Source organism: Equus quagga, chromosome 12 (genome assembly GCF_021613505.1).
Source record: "Equus quagga isolate Etosha38 chromosome 12, UCLA_HA_Equagga_1.0, whole genome shotgun sequence".
NCBI classification, from domain to species: Eukaryota; Metazoa; Chordata; class Mammalia; order Perissodactyla; family Equidae; genus Equus; species Equus quagga.
This window is the reverse complement of record NC_060278.1, coordinates 93232123-93248618: the sequence shown is the minus strand read 5'-3', so window position 1 is coordinate 93248618 and position 16496 is coordinate 93232123. Positions and strand designations below refer to the sequence as shown.

At 38.8% G+C, this 16496-nt stretch overlaps 1 protein-coding gene across 3 annotated transcripts in view; it reads left to right on the top strand.

Moving 5' to 3' along the window:
* The window catches only part of CHD6 (chromodomain helicase DNA binding protein 6), a 200717-nt gene that overhangs the window by 94585 nt on the left and 89636 nt on the right, over window positions 1-16496 (top strand). For all 3 annotated transcript variants that reach the window (XM_046678724.1, XM_046678722.1, XM_046678723.1), the window contains exons 6-10: window positions 5456-5518; window positions 6338-6396; window positions 7042-7159; window positions 12170-12256; window positions 12455-12589. In XM_046678724.1, coding sequence (XP_046534680.1) covers window positions 5456-5518; window positions 6338-6396; window positions 7042-7159; window positions 12170-12256; window positions 12455-12589 — 462 coding nt within the window. The remainder of the gene's footprint in view (window positions 1-5455; window positions 5519-6337; window positions 6397-7041; window positions 7160-12169; window positions 12257-12454; window positions 12590-16496) is intronic.

Sequence of the window (16496 nt, the reverse complement as noted above, 5' to 3'; positions counted from 1 at the left end):
TTTTAAGCAGTTTAAGCAAAAGAGTGACATAATAAAAAGGGGCATTCTGAATGTTGTATTGAGAATAGGCTTGTGGGGCAGGAGTGGAAGCAGGGAGACTAGTTAGGAGGCATTTGGGAATAATCTGGGTGAGAAATGAAGGTGGTTCAGACCAGGGTAGAAGCAGTGGAGGTGGTGAGAAATGGCTGGTTTCTGGACATATTTTGAAAGTAGAGCCAACAGGATTTCTTGGCTAATCAGATATGGTGTATGGAAAGAAAAGAGAGGAGGCGAAGATTACACCAAGATATTTGGTTTGAACACCTAGAAGGGTAGAGTTCTCTTTAACTCAGATGGGAGAAAACTGTAGGTAGAAGGGCTGGGGTGGAGGTTGGCTAGGTGAGCAGGAGTTTCATTTGTGGACATTTTAAGTGTGAAATATCTCTGAGACATTCAAGTGGAGAGGCAAATAACAATTATGTATATGAGTCTGTATCAGGGAGAGGTTCCGAGTTGGGTATATAAATTTGGCAGGCATCACAGTGTAGCCAGTATTTAAAACCATGAGACTGGATGATATCCCCTGGAGAATGAGTATAGATAGAAAAAAAAAGGAACTCCAAAAACTAGGCCTTAGGGAACTCCAGAAATAAGAGTTGATGTCAGAGGATTTCTACTTCCAGGTAAGATATAGTAGGTCATAGCAGGCCAACACCTACTGCAAGGAAAAAAAAGGATAAATTTACAAAGAATATTTTTTGTTTTTTGAGGAAGATTAGCCCTGAGCTAACTGCTGCCAATCCTCCTCTTTTTGCTGAGGAAAACTGGCCCTGAGCTAACATCCGTGCCCATCCTCCTCTACTGTATATGTGGGATGCCTGCCAAGCGGTGCCATGTCTGCATCTGGGATCTGAACCAGCGAACCCCGGGCTGCCAAAGCGGAACATGCACACTTAACTGCTGTGCCACCGGCCCGGCCCCTATGATTAACATATTAAAGAAAATAGAGGAAGAGATGGGCAAAATCAGTGTTAAAGCATAGAATGCCAGTAGAGAGTTGAATCTGCAAAGAGAATCAAATCAACAGTCTAGAAGTGGGAATTTCAGTTTGTTCCGAATTCAGAACACTGGATGAATTTAAAAGCAGATTAGATAGAGCAGAGGATAAGCTCAGTGACTGAAGACAGATCAATAGAAAATTTCTAAACTGCAGCACAGAGAGAAAAACGAATGGAAAGAACAGAGCAAAGCATAAAAGGGAAGCAGTGAAAAGTTGTGATGTATATCTGATTAGAGTCCTGTACATGGAGGAGAAATTGGAGCAGAGATGTGTTTGAAGATAAAATTAATGGCCAAGAATTCCCATTAAAACTGATGGAAAATACCAGCCAGTAGATTGGATGTCAGGTAACCCCCAAGCAAAAAAGAAAACCATACCTAGGCATATCTTAAATGGTAGAAAACCAAAAGACTGAAAGAACATCTTAAAAGCCACTAGATAAAAACTAACAGCTAATGTTATATTAAATGATACAATATTGAATGCTTTCTCCCTGAATTTGAGAGTAAGAAAAAGATTCCATTATTATCATTTATATTCAGAAATACACTTGAGGTCCTGGCTACTGCAGTAAGGAAAAAGAAGAAATAAAAAGTTTAAAGATTGAAAAGGAACAAGTAAAACTGTCATTATTTGCAGATGACGTGACTGTGTGTGTAGAAAATTCAATGGAATTGACAGACAAACCATCAGAATTGATAAAGTGGATTTAGCTAAATTGTTGGATACAAAGACAATATTAAAAAAATCTATTTTATTTTATAAACTAGCAACATGGAATCAGGAAAAGAAAATTGTAAAATGCCATTTATAATAGAATCGAAGTATTAGATACCCTGGAATAACTCTCAAAAGATGTACAAGCCCTCTATGTGAAAAACATTTCTAAAAGAAATTAAAGAAAACCTAAATAGATGGAGCAATATATGACATACATGTATTCAATATTGTTAAGATGTCTGTAATTCAGTCCCAGTCAAAATCTAAGTAGGGTGTTTTTTGGTGAAAGTTGATGGTGGAAATGCAGAAGAGCTAGGAGAGCCAAGGCAATCTGGGAAAAGAACAACTAAGTTGGAAGACTTGCTGTAATCCAGACTTTGTAATCATGCTGTAATTATGAAGACAAGGTAGTGTGCCATAAGGACAAATAGACCAATGGCCCAAAATAGAGCTACTTTGCCCAGTATGGCTCCCAGTACCCATATCTAGCTATTAAGCCACTAGAAATATGGCTAGTCCGAATTGAGATGTTCTGTAAGTGTAAAGCACACACTGAATTTTTTTAAAGACTTATTATGAAAAAAAGAGTATAAAATATTTCATTAGTAATTTTATATTTATTGCATATTGAAATGATAATATTTTGAACATACTGGTTTAAATAAAATATATTATTAAAATCAGTTTCATTTGTTTATTTTTACTTTTTCACTGCGGTTACAAGAAAATTTAAAGTTACATATGTGGCTTAATGAATGACGTCAATGGCAGCAAAGATTCCTTAAACAGGACACAAAAATACAGAAGAGAAAAGATTGGTAAGGTGGATCATTAGAACTTCTGTTCATCAAAAGACACATTTACAGATTGAAAAGGCAAACCATACATTGCTAGAAAATGTTCGTAATCTCTGTATCTGACAGAGGAGTCTTATTCAGAAATATATAAAGAACTCTTAAAATCAAAAAGACTATTTTTAAAATAGGTAAATGACTTGAATAGAAGCTTCACAGAGAGGATAGCTACATGGCCAAGAAGCGTATAAAATGGTGCTCAGCATCCTCAATTGTAAGGAAAATGTGAATTAAAGAGATAATACTGCACATCCACTAGAATGGCTCAAATTTTAATGACTAACAATATCAAGTCAACTGAAACTCCTGTACATTGATGATGGGTGTAAAAATTGTTACAATCACTTTGGAAAAAATTTTGACAATATCCATTAAAACTGGGCATATCACTTACCTCATAACTCCACTCCTACATATATATAAGTTAAATGAGTGCATTTGTCCACCAAAAGACATAAAATTTATATGAACATTGGAAGCAACCCAAATATTCCTCAACAATAGAGTGGATAAATAAATGGTAGTGTATTTATATAGCAAAATACTACACAGTAATACAGAAGAATGAACCACAACTATATGATTCCATTTACGTGAAGTTTAATAATAGGCAAAACTAATCAATGGTGGTAGAAGTCTGAGTAGTAGTTACTTCCGATGGGGGCACGAGGGTCTTCCAGAATGTTGGAAATGTTATATAACTTTATCTGGGTGGTACTTAACAAATGTGTGTATGTGTAGACAAAAATTCATCAGTTGTACACTTGAGATCTCTGCATATTGTATGTATGCCATACCTGAATAACTTTTAAAGCATTATGTTAGCATGTCTGGTAGTTCCTTGATGTTGAAGACCATAACTCATTTATTTCTGTAAGACCAGTGCATAAACATAAAAGACACCCAATAAATAATGTAGAAGAAGGAAATGAAATAGGAAGTTAGAAAGGAATTTGGTTCTTTAATCTACTTTCTCTAAACCCAGCACCTGTTCCTTTGCTCACTGCCCACTTGGCATAGTCAGAGCTCTGTTTGTTGGCTACAGAGTCAGGGTAGTAATCTTTGCTGCTCAAGAAAGTATACCTAGCTTTGGTCCTTTGCTCTTAGCCATCCTGAGAGTATATGATAGGTCCAAATGTATGGAGAAAGGGGACTTTTTAATTAAGTGATGTAGATGAAGAATAGTAACTCTGTCCAGTCTGCAGCTCTGACGAGTTTGATGCTTTATTTCCTCAGGTTTTTCCTTCTCTCTTTTCCTCTTCCTTGTTATTTGCCATTCAACAAATATTTATTGATCATCCACTACTGCTTGACCTTTTCGAGACATCTAGCTACATCAGTGAATAAAACAAATAAGGATCCTTGCCTTCCAAAGGTTTGCACTGTAATGGGAGGAGATAGGCAATCAACAATACACTGCCTCCTTCTCCTGTCCTTCTTAGGAATCAAGCAGAACAAATACTTACACAGAAAATCAAAAGCCTAGTCTGTATTCCCATCCCTTCCTTCTATCGTATGGTAGGTTCAGTTCACTTGCCTTCTTGAGCAGTGGGAAAAGAGTCTTGTTGTTTTGGATTAACTTCGGCCTGGCAGCTAGCGCAATGCCATGTGTCTAGAGGAATGTAATGAATATTTGTTACCTTTGGGAGCATCTGTCACTGCCTGCTGATTTCCATACTTCTTTTCTACCATCTATGTTCCAGTTTTTTTTTTTTTTTTTTAACTGTCGCTTTTCTGGGAAAAACTTGATTGAAGATCTTAGAAAATATATTTTCTTTAATGTTACGGCTTTGGGACAGTTGAACTCTAGAATGGATAGACTGGTGACAGTGATACACAGCATCTTTCATCCTTTTGGGAAGTTCTGATCAGGAATCCAAATAGTTATTTTGAGAGTTACGGTGTTGTGATGAGTGTTCTTTTCATGTACTGTTCTAAGTCTCATATTGTGATAAATACTAGATCTGGAGAGGTCATATAGTGTGTATGAAACCCCTGAAATAAACCTGCTCAGATAAAACCCTACAAAGAACGCTAAACACAAGAGTGTTCTGACTCAGTGCATCCTTTTTAAAGTTGTTCGTTTTTAATGCAGTTTTTATTTTTTATCTAATAGTCTGTAGAAAGAGATTTCATGGAGATTGCAAGCCTAGAAATATTGATGTGTATCTAGAGTATGAAAGAAGGAATTAATTTTTTTTCAGTTGGGATTTGTATTCAAAGGATGATCAGTGAAACAAAAGCCATTTCCAGGTACAGAGGGGAAAGATGGTACAATTTAATAGAGAGTAATTATACATTGCATTTGCATAGTGCTTACTGTCCCAAAAGCGTTTTCATATACCATTTTATCCTCCTAGTAACCTAGTGAGATATGTATTTTTAACTCCTATTTTAATAGATTTGGAAACTAAGAGGTGTTAATTGACTTGCCCAAAGTCAATAGCGGTAGGTTTTAGAATTGGGACCTCCTGATTCTAAGGCCCCCGGACTCTTTTATATAATGCCCTCCTGAAAATTTTATGCAGCAACATATAGGCAGTCTTTGCAGAGAAAGGAAGTTCAGGGACCAGTTTTAGTGATGGTAAAGGCAAATCTGAAATCAAGAATCTGAAAAGCAAATAACTTGTCTGCTCATGTGGGAGGAAAAAGTGATAGAGTTGTGCCCAGAGGTTAGAATGTTTGTGATCTTTTGATCGCTCTGTGAGCTGATAGGAGGGAGGCCTCGGTACTCAAAGTGAACTTTCAGATGAAGTAATATCTGTTGTAGTATTTCTTATAGAATGATTTCATGGATTCTGTGGTGCCAGTAATTTTCTTTCTTTTTAACCCTGGTCTCCAGGAGCCTCCAGAAGATGACGCAAACATCATTGAGAAGATCCTGGCATCTAAGACTGTCCAGGAGGTCGGTGGCTGATGTTTCTGGCTTTTTTATCACTAGCACAGATTATACCGTCTGTGAAGAGATGGTTGGCTAGAGAACCTGAAATGGTCATTCTTGGCTGGAGTGAGAGCTAGGCAAGAACATTGTCTGACTAGTCAACACTTATTTTTATCCTCATGGAAAATTTTAAGACATAAAATCCTTAAGTATTTCAGTATAGCCCAAACTGATTTTTTTCTCCGTTGTGATCCTAGCAAAGGTATTTATCCCCTCATTGCTGTAGCGCATTGAAAGTCATCAGAGGGCCAAGAAGAAGAGATGGAAAGAGTTCTAATGAAAACACTGTGGGGTTTTTTTTCCTTTAGATATCTCAGGGCCATCCCAGAGATCCTGTAGAGAAAGTTCCTGGAGTGAAAGAGTACGTTGGTGCCAATGAGAGCATAGTTCCATCTTTAAGTATTTAGGAAAGTAAACTTCCTTACTTTGAGAGTAAACACCTGTTGTTTTGAGGCGACAATTGGGGGATGTCAGGGATACATGTTTTCACTGCTGCACCAGGCTCTGGTCCTGACAGCTCTCGAACCTTGGGCCAGTTTGCATTTATCAGCTGAATGCTGTCCCAGATTGGACCTTGGAAGTACACCAGGAAGATCATTTTTTAGCCTATAGCTAGCTGTGTATTCAGCCTTTGGAAAACCTGCTCCACAACTGTCAGAAAAAGACCTGGGGAAGTGAAAATATCCTCCAGAAATCTGTACTAAAACCAGGCAGAGTTTTCTTTTGGCATGTGAGGGTGATCTACGGGGATCTGGGCTGGTAACTGCTTGCTGTTGGTTACAGGTTCACCCGGGAGAACCCCCATTCGACCTGGAGCTATTCTACGTTAAGTATAGAAATTTGTACGTCTATTTAATGTATTTGGATTTTATGTGAATAAAACTTCTTTTCCCTTATCGCACCACTATCTTCCGTATTTTCCAAGAATGGCCCCTAAGGCATGACCTACAGCTCTTGATTGACTGAAGCTCACCTGAGGCATTAGTGCTCAGCTTTGGCTGCGCGTAGAGTCACCTGGAGAGTTTTTTAAAACTACTGAAGCCCTTGCTTCACTCAGACCAGTTGACTCAGACTGTAAGAGTAGGTCTCAAGGACTGATGTTTTTTAAAAACTCCCTGTGCGATTCTCATTTGCACCAGGGTGTAGCACCACTGCTCTATAGCCTATACCTTTTCTCCCTCTTGCATTTTTCTTTCTTTGTCCGCTACCTGTTCACTTTCAGTAACATGTATTAATGATAGCCTGCATATGCCTGCCCTCCCTGTACTCTGAGCCAGTTTCTATAGAAGCTGCAGAGTGATCAGTTGCTTGGAATTGCTATATTGTTTTGTCTTCTGTTTTTGCCCTTAAGGACAAAGCTCTTCTAAGCCCGCTTGCCAACCACTCCACTGCTTCTGAGTTAAATGGTCACCTTGTTTACTGAAAAATTTTAAAGCTTGATGATTTGCTAGTTATGTGCTTATCTCATAATTTGTGTCTTTGGATAGTTCCTACTTACATTGTAAATGGGCCACAATGGAAGAGCTTGAAAAGGATCCTCGAATCGCACAGAAGATCAAGCGATTTAGAAATAAACAAGCCCAGATGAAGCACATTTTTACTGAGGTGAAGCAATATTTACTGACTAACTTGATCACTGCTTTCCTTGCAGTATTAAATACGGGGTTTAAGTTTCTTAAAATTGAAGTCCCATGCGGATTTATTTCTCAAGTCAAATTGCTAGGTGTGTGCACTGATGTGCAGCAAAGCTAGTCCAAATTTAAGCCAAAAAACACAGATTACCCACCAATGTATGAGGATCAAACCTAAGAAACTGACAACTCAGACGAATGTGCATCTTGGTCAGAATACCTGTAAGTAACTAGGGCAAGAGCAATTCTTTCATTTCTTCCCCCTCCTCAACTAAGGGCTATTCCAAAAAGACTTAAAGTTTGAATGTAAAAAACAAAAACAAAGCAAAAATCTTAGAAAATAAATAAATTTATATAAACTTTCTAAGAATGGTACCTACAGCAAAAGGAAGGATTGATAGATTTGGATAGTAAACAAATCTGTATGGGGCTGGCCCCGTGGCCGAGTGGTTAAGTTCGCACACTCCGCTTCAGTGGCCCAGGGTTTCGCCAGTTTGAATCCTGGGCGCGGATGTGGCACCGCTCATCAGGCCACGCTGAAGCGGCATCCCACATGCCACAACTAGGACTCACAACTAAAAATATGCAACTATGTACCGCGGGGGGCTTTGGGGAGAAAAGGAAAAATAAAATCTTTAAAAAAAAAAAAACTGTAGTGTCTATACATTAGAAAACACCATGAATCTTAAAGTAAATAATTAGGAAATATGTATATACATTATGTACATATACATATATATGTACATATCCTAATTATATACATGCACCCATATGTACATGTCATACATATTTCTTATCCAGTATGGGAACTTTCCTATTGGTATTTACACACCCACACACACATATACATAGGACAAATAGCTTTACTGATAAGAAATGCTCTTATAACTCAATAAGACAAACACAAAAACCCCAAATAGAAATTAACAGGGAATTCAGAAAATAAGGGAAAGTTGTTCATTAACTATACAAAAATGTAGTCAAGTTCAGTAGTAGTCAAAGAAATGCATATTAAAATGGGAATCTTCTAGTTTTTACTCATCAGACATTTGAATGTTTTAAAAATATGTATCATCCATTGCTGATGAGGGCATAGGGAAGAGACACCCTTGTACATCACTGGGTGGGAGCGTAACTTAGTATGACGTGTCAGAAGAGCAGTATGGCTGTAGACATTAAAAGTCTCAAAATGTGCCTATCCTTTGTCCCAGCAATTCTGATTCTGTCATTTAAGGAGACCATCAAGTCTTTGTGCAAAGACTTAGCTAGGATAAATAGTCGTTTATATTGGTGAAAAGTTGAAAACAAAATACTAGATAATAGACATTCGTTAAATTGTGATACATCACATAGAATGGAATGCTGTGCAGCTAGTAAAAATGATATTGGACCTCTCACGCCTGTGCTCTTAAGATGACCAAGAAAAGCAGGAACAGTGGTCATGCCAAAAAGAGCTGTGGCCACATGCAGTCTGTTCACTGCACCAGCTGTGCCCAATGCATGCCCAAGGACAAAGCCATTAAGAAGTTCATCATTCAAAACATAGTAGAGGCTGCAGTCATCAGGGACATTTCCAAAGCGAGTGTCTTCAACGTCTATGTGCTTCCCAAGCTCTGTGTGAAACTCCGTTACTGAGTGAGTTGTGCCATTCACGGCAGGGTAGGCAGGAATCGTTCTTGAGAAGCCCAGAAGGACCGAACACTCCCACCCCGATTTAGACCTGCAGGTGCTGCCCCACAACCTCTGCCAAAGTCTGTGTAATGAGCTAAGACCTTAAGGACTGAAGAAAAGCTGTCCTCTGGAAAAAAATGAAACGGAAATTGTAGTTAAAAAAATGATATTGGAGAAAAATTATTAATGACATAGAGTCTTAGTGTTATAAACTGCTGTTAGTTGAAAATGTCAGGCTCTTACAGTGCATGGGATAGTTCAGTTTTGGGGGATGCAGGAGAAAAGAAGCACCATAATACTGTAGAGAAAATGTCTTGAATGTACATGAAAATGCTGACATCATTTTCTCCAGGTGATGAGACCAGGGTAGTTTTTATTTTCTTAATTTTTAAACATGTAATCTTTCCATTTCATCCAGACAACTTTTGAAGAAAAGAGTCAATAAAAATTGTTCTTAAAATGTAGTCACAAATACTAGATCTTAAGAGTGTACACCGATGCCATCAAATTATGGTATATCAATTCATTATTCATGTTATACTCCTTTTCCTCAAGTGACAAAAAAATCCTTTTAGGATAATATCATTATCCTATTAAGCATTCTTGTGCCAATATGGGATCCTTCCTCTTTAGTCTTAACCTTTGACCCCAGCCCTCTCCATGATTGTTTTAAAGCCCATGAGAACTGTTTTTCATGGCCTTCCTCTAAGTGAATTAGAGAAAGACGGGGACGACTAGAATTGGAAAAACCATGTTGAAGCCCTATTGCATACTCTCCCTCTGTTCTTGGAACATTTTATTCACACCTCTATTTTAGCAAGTATTTGCAATGTAGTAGCTTGTTTACATGTCTGTATCTTCCATTTTAAGCCCATGTCTTCCTCATATTTCCATCCCTGGCGCTAGGCACAGGATCAGTGCTCAGTAATTATTTGACTGCCCAGGTGGAGGGGGAGAGTTTGCCTTAGGCAAGGGTTTGCCTCCTCCAGACCCTTTAGTGCTTCCCATTTCCTTGAAATAAAGTCCAGACTCCTTAATAGAGCCTGCGAAGCCCTGTGTGTTTAGTTTCTGATTTATTCCCAAAGAAGTGATTTTTCCTTGGTTGGGAATAGAGAGAGGATGTATTAGGATGTTAGGATGTATAGAATAATGTAACAGCAGTTCATACTCTTGTGGGAAGGAAAGGCTTTTGAGAAGATTGGAGGACATCATGAAATTAAGGAGGGGTAATAGTGGGAAGTAGTTCCTCTAACGCTGTCTTCGATCTTGAGCTATTTAACATTTTAATTAATAACTTAGATAAATAATATTCTTATGAGATAAATAATAATTTTGAATAGAGCTACTTCATATCTATTATTTCCAACTGCTTTATGAGGTAGCCAGGGCACATGTGAATGAGACTGAGACTCAAAAGAGGCTGTGAGTTCCCACACATCACACAGCGGGGGGAAGGCCTTCTGACTTTAAGTCCTTACTCCTTCTGAAAACCAGACCCACGCTGGGAGAATAAATGACAAAGTTCATGTTTACCTGGACAAGCTAGGATGAATGGAATATAATGTTAATTAATAAGTGTAATGTCTTACATTTGTGTTTTTTAAATCTTTACAATTTAGGAGTGGAGAAAATGATGGATAGCAGTTCTAGGGAGAAAAGATATTGCCAATTTAATCGCAAGTTTACTGTGAGCGAAGAGTAGGGTCTGGCTGCTTAAAAAGTAGCACTAATCCTAGACTGCACCAGTAGAACAGGCCTGCTCTGCTCTGCTCCTTCATTCCTAAGTGTTGTGTTCACTCCGGTACCAGCATTCAGTGAGGGACTTTGCAAAACCTGAGGGCAGCTGCAGGAGGGCTAGCATAGCTGAGCAATTGAGACAAAGATGGAAAGCGAGCAGCACAGTGCTAGGAGCCTGGAGCCAAACTACCCCTCTACTCCCACCCCCCACCCCCACAGCTGAGTGGCCTTGGGCCAATTGCATAAGCTCCTTCAGATTCAGTATCTTCATCAATGTAAAGCAGAACTCATCATAGTATCAACCTCACAGAAGACCGAGGAGGACTAAATGACTCAGTGTTTATAGAAGTGCTTAGCATGGTACCTGGCCCGTAGTCACTATTCCGTAAATATTGGCGCTCTGTGTCATTAAGGGATCAGGAAACATGGCATCCAAGGAAGAGTTGAACCCCTGGGGTTAACACAGATAGGGAGGGGGTTATTGAAGAGCCGACACAGAGGAGAGAATCAATGTGGTACTGCTGCTATAGAGGGAGTAGTTCATATCAATGAGTCACAGTCACAGGAAGGCAATTAGGCTGTAATTTGATAGAAATAATGATAAAGATCGTGATGCTGCTACTGTGCAGGCAGAGGTAAAGCTGTCTTGGCAGTGGGTCAGGTCTTAGCAGTAAATTCCTGAATGTGGGAATAATGGAATCTGAGTGTGGGTTTGCCAGAGATGCTATAAAATGTATTCCTGTGTTGATTAGAAGATAAAATACCTAAAGTACCTTCCAGCCTAAAGGACAATAAGAACATTTCAGTGGTTCAGAAGGAGAGCTTCTGGGTAAGAAAGACCTGGGTAATTGTTCCAGTTCACACAGGTCTGTGACCTTGGTCACATTACTTGTTTAATCTCTCTGAATCATTTTCTCATCTGTAAAGTAATTATAGCACCTACTCCATAAAGTAGTTTTAAGATGTAAATGAAAGCACTTAGCATAACTCTGGATATACACTAATATCACTAAATGTTGCCTATTATTGTTTTGTTAGTACACTTTTTTTGAAGCATAATGTACATAAAGGTAAACATATCCTAAAGGTACAGCTCAATGAATTTTTACAAAATAAACACAACTGTGTAACCACCACCTCGATCAGGAAATAGAACATTATCAGTACCCCTGGAAGCTCCCCCTCATAGCTGCTTCCAATGTTAGCTATTGTTGTTGGTATTACAAAGAAAAAGAAACTGAGTTTCCAAGGGTGATGTTTGGAACAAGAAGCAGTAAGAAAAAGGGAGTCTCTCTGGTGCTCATTTTTGTGCAGTACTGTGATGACCAACAGGAAAGTCTTATGCGGCCGTGGTACAGCCTGTCAGATGTGGTTGATTCCTTTAAGTTTAGTCATGGAGAGCAGGATTTGGGGACAGTGAAGAAATGTCTGTGAGGTGATTTTATTTTCAAGCAAAGCCTTTCATTATGTGTTTCCTGCTAGGAGCCAGAGTAGGGGGCACTTAAAGATAAAACACTGGATGTTGGGTTTCAGGGAACAGGGACCCTTCTTCACTCTCCTCCTCTGTTTGCATTAGCCTGATGAAGACTTGTTCAACCCAGACTATGTAGAAGTTGATCGCATCTTGGAGGTGGCCCACACCAAGGATGCAGAAACAGGAGAGGTGGGTGTTCTGCTGTTTTGACTCTCCTGAAGTGTCTTCCCCTCTTAGCACATATTTTCTTGTTTGTTAACATGTGGTCTTTGTTCTCACGGCATTCATGTGTTGTATTGTAGGGTGGTTTTTCAGAGGTCAGCCACACTGTGATGGACTCCTTTAATCTAGTAGAAAGAACCTAAGTTTCTCTCCTGTTTCCACCAGGAGGTGACGCATTACCTGGTAAAGTGGTGCTCACTACCTTACGAAGAAAGCACGTGGGAGCTAGAGGAAGACGTGGATCCTGCAAAAGTTAAAGAATTCGAATCTCTTCAAGTTCTTCCTGAAATTAAGCACGTGGTAATGTATCCGTATCTCTGTTTGGCACCTCTTGTTACACGTAACTTTACGAGCTTGGCAACCCTGGATGTGCTCCTATGTGATTTCTTTGATATCCTACTGTTGGCCACCCCCCATTGAACCTGCATTTGAGGGTGTTTTTCTCCCTGAATTAAGGTTTGTTAGCACTCACATCATCTTTAGGTCTGGGCTCTATTTTGATGTATGTGACATTTAAGAAGCTTGGATATGAGCTTAGATATCTTGGTGTCAGAAGGTAGAAGATATAAGAAATGCCTGGCATGGAAAGAAGCTCAGTAAGTTGTCAGTATCTTTCCTGTTTCCTATATCTTATCACTTGCTCTATTAGTGATCTCTTTTCTTTGTCTTTATCCTTTGGCTTTAGTCAACTGGAATATTCTTTTGGGGAGGGGGGTGGTGAGGAGTATTCACTTTGAGCTAACGTCTGTTGCCAGTCTTCCTCTTTTTTTGCTTGAGGAAGATTAGCCCTGAGCTAACATCTGTGCCAGTCTTCCTCTATTTTGTATGTGAGTTGCTGCCACAGCCTGGCTTGACAAGTGGTGTAGGTCCATGCCTGGGTCCAAACCTGCAAACTCAGACCGCCAAAGCAGAATGTGCTAGACTTAACCACTATGCCACAGGCCAGCCCCTAGAATATTCTTAAGGAGAAGAGCTGTTTAGCTATAGATCCCTGGGACTTTGCAGAGAAAACATAGATTTTCAATATGTGTTTGTTGAATTGGTGTGTTTTTCTGACTCTGGATTATTACTACCAAAGTGCAGAAATGTCCCAGGGTACCTGACAAGTAGTTGTACCTAGCATATCACCAATTAAAAGGAGGTAGAATTTGGATAGAGCCTGGTTAAGATGTAGCTCACTTGGGAAGAGGATCAGAGTTGTTAAAGAATATGGCTGTAGGCTAGAATGTTTCTATTAAAAAAAAGAAAATCACCATTTTTATAAGAAAAACTCTTATCCAGTTCCTTGTTAGTATTCTTTGTTGTTTTTACATCACTGGAAAATTAGGACTCAGAAGACAAGGCCTTGACATTTGAGTCCAATCAAAAGCCACATTTGTGGTTTTTTTTTTTTCCTGGCATATGAAGTGTATAGAGGTATCTTGAGATGCAGAGCTGTGATTAGAAACCTACACAGTTTATAGTGTCTCGTCTACATGATTGATTAATAAATTTCTCTTTGCTACCTCCTCCTATATCCACTTCTTAACTGTTGTCTGTTTTGTTTTTTTGAGGAAGATTAGCCCTGAGCTAACATGCATTACCAATCCTCCTCTTTTTTGCTGAGGAAGAGTGGCCCTGAACTAACATCTGTGCCCATCTTCCTCTACTTTATATGTGGGACGCCTGCCACAGCGTGGCTTGATAAGTGGTACATAGGTCTGCGCCCTGGATCCGAACCGGTGAACCCCGGGCCCCCAAAGCGGAGTGTACAAACTTAACTGCTGTTCCACCAGGCCAGCCCCAACTGTTGTCTATTTTTAATTCAATTTGTCAGTCATTTATTAAGCATCTGCTGTAGGTTGATTCCTGTGTGAGATGCTATGAGAACGAAGGTACAGGCCCTGCCCTAGGAGCTCACAATCGAATTCAACGAAGATGTGTGCATGTGGACCGATAGAGCAGCAGGCCAATTGGAGTGTGTGGCACAATGCAGAGACAAACCAGGATGGCAACAGAGAGTAGAGAGAGTGTCATTCTGAAGCTGATTCTAAGTTATCAACTAGCAGTAATCAGGATTCTCACTCTCTCAGCCTAAATCCCACTTACTTCCTCAGACTGACTGCATGAATTTGGCAAGAATATGAATTCTGATATGGCCTAGTGTTTTCAGGCCGTTTCACTTTTCCATTGCTTCTGTGCTGTTGTGCTGCTGCCGTCCTCATCTCTCAATGAACCATGGTATCATTTCACGCGTGTCTCTTTTTATTTCTAATTTATTTGTTCTCTCATTTAAATACACATTTTGAAATTTTATCTCAAAAATTCTCAATTGGAATGGTAGCTAAAAATATAGTTAAAGCCATCTTTTTATATGTTAAAAAAAGGGCTGACTCCAAATGGTACTTTCCTGAATAATTTTTTTTTTTACAGGATTTTATTCTGGGCTTTGAAGTTTAGAGATGACTCTACCAGTCTTGATGAATAGGACATTCTCTATCTAAAAGCTTTTTGGTAAAAGTTGGTTACTTATAGGTAAAATATAGAATTTTGAGAAAGCAAGAAATAAAGAGTGTCGCTAATGATTGTGCAAATAGAGAAGCAGTCTTCTAATAGGCAAGACCCACCCTGGGGACTCCAAGAATCAATTCTCCCCTTTTAAATTTGACTAAGTAGCCATTGATATTTGTGGAGCCCTGGGGTAGGTGGTTTCCTGTAGTCTATACCGCTAAGGAGCCAGTCAGACTAGGCATCAGAAACTTAAGCTGATTTCAGGTCTTATGCTTAGGTGGCTGAAACTTTTGGCTGACCTAAAAGGTGTAGTGCTGGGGAAGGAGGGGAAACCTGGAGGAATGACCAGCGTAGAGAACAATGCCTCTCCGTCTAGAGTGCTGCAAAGACAGCAAATTACAAGTCTGTAGTGAGGTTCCATCCTACAACATCTACAGTGCTAAAAGTGAGCGCTTAAGTTGCTAGAGATGAGGAACATTCCGGAAAGTCTCCCCATGATATCTAGTAGAATAGGGAAGAATGCCCACTAAATGAGTTCCATGGACTTCAGGCTGACTGATTCCTGTAGATTAAGAAGAATGTAATTTCTTTAAGGAAACAGAGCAGGAAAGTTTATATGGGAATATCTTTGCTTAAAAGCTTAATCTTTAAAATTAATTTTTTTGACATAAATTATTTTCTTCTTTATTTGTAAAAACACCTATACCTATGTGCTGGTAATAATATTTAACAGAGTCCTATTTCAAAGGGCTTAGACTAACTACAACTGTAGTAATTTTGTAGGTAAGCTGTGATACGTGTTCTGAAAGACCATGGGCAGATTGCACTTATCTCCAAGCATCGGTGATTATATTTGGGAATATTTGATTAAATTGCACATGGAGATGGCTTAGTTTTAGGTAATAACATGTTTCAAGTGTACACTTTGTTGTAGTACCGAAGAGTATAAAATTGCTGTTTAAAAAAAGCTACAATCTCAAAATGCTTATTTATAATTACAGGCATAGCTAACAATTTTTTATTTTTAAGACCCTGGGGTTCAATTTAGGGACTCACTTTGTCTATAAGGAAAATAACCAAATCTGTGTTCAAATAATATGAAACCTAAACAAACAAAATTTTTGGATGGAAAGGCCCAATACCTAAAGATTTAAATTTTCCCCAGATTAATTGAAATTCTAGTGGCATTTTAAGAGAACTTGACAAATTGATTCTAAAGTTATACAGAATAGTAAAGAGGATAGAATAGCCAAAAGATTTTTAAAAAATAATTCCCCATCACATATAAAGGTATAGTAATTAGAAAGTATGGTTTTATTGCAGTAGTAGATAGTCCAGTGGAACAGAATGAGGAATCTAGATATAGCTGTGTGGATATATTGGAGCTGAGTATATGATAAACATGGCATTTCATTATCAGTAGAGAAAAGATCGATTATGCTTAAAAGTTGGTGTTTCATATGGAAAAATAAAGCAGTAAGACTGCTATTATGTCTATGGCAAATTTAAGGAATTTGCAATTTTGATTATCCAGGCTTTTGATAATACTGACTCTAGAAGCTAGTCAACAAAGTATTTGACTCACTGTACTCTCCTGAGCTGATACCACAGGCAAAGAAATATCAAAAAGAAAATCTGTCTATAGAAACCAAAAAACCTGACTAATACTGGCTTGTAAGGAAATTAAAAAATAAATGGGAGTGACATCTAAGAGACT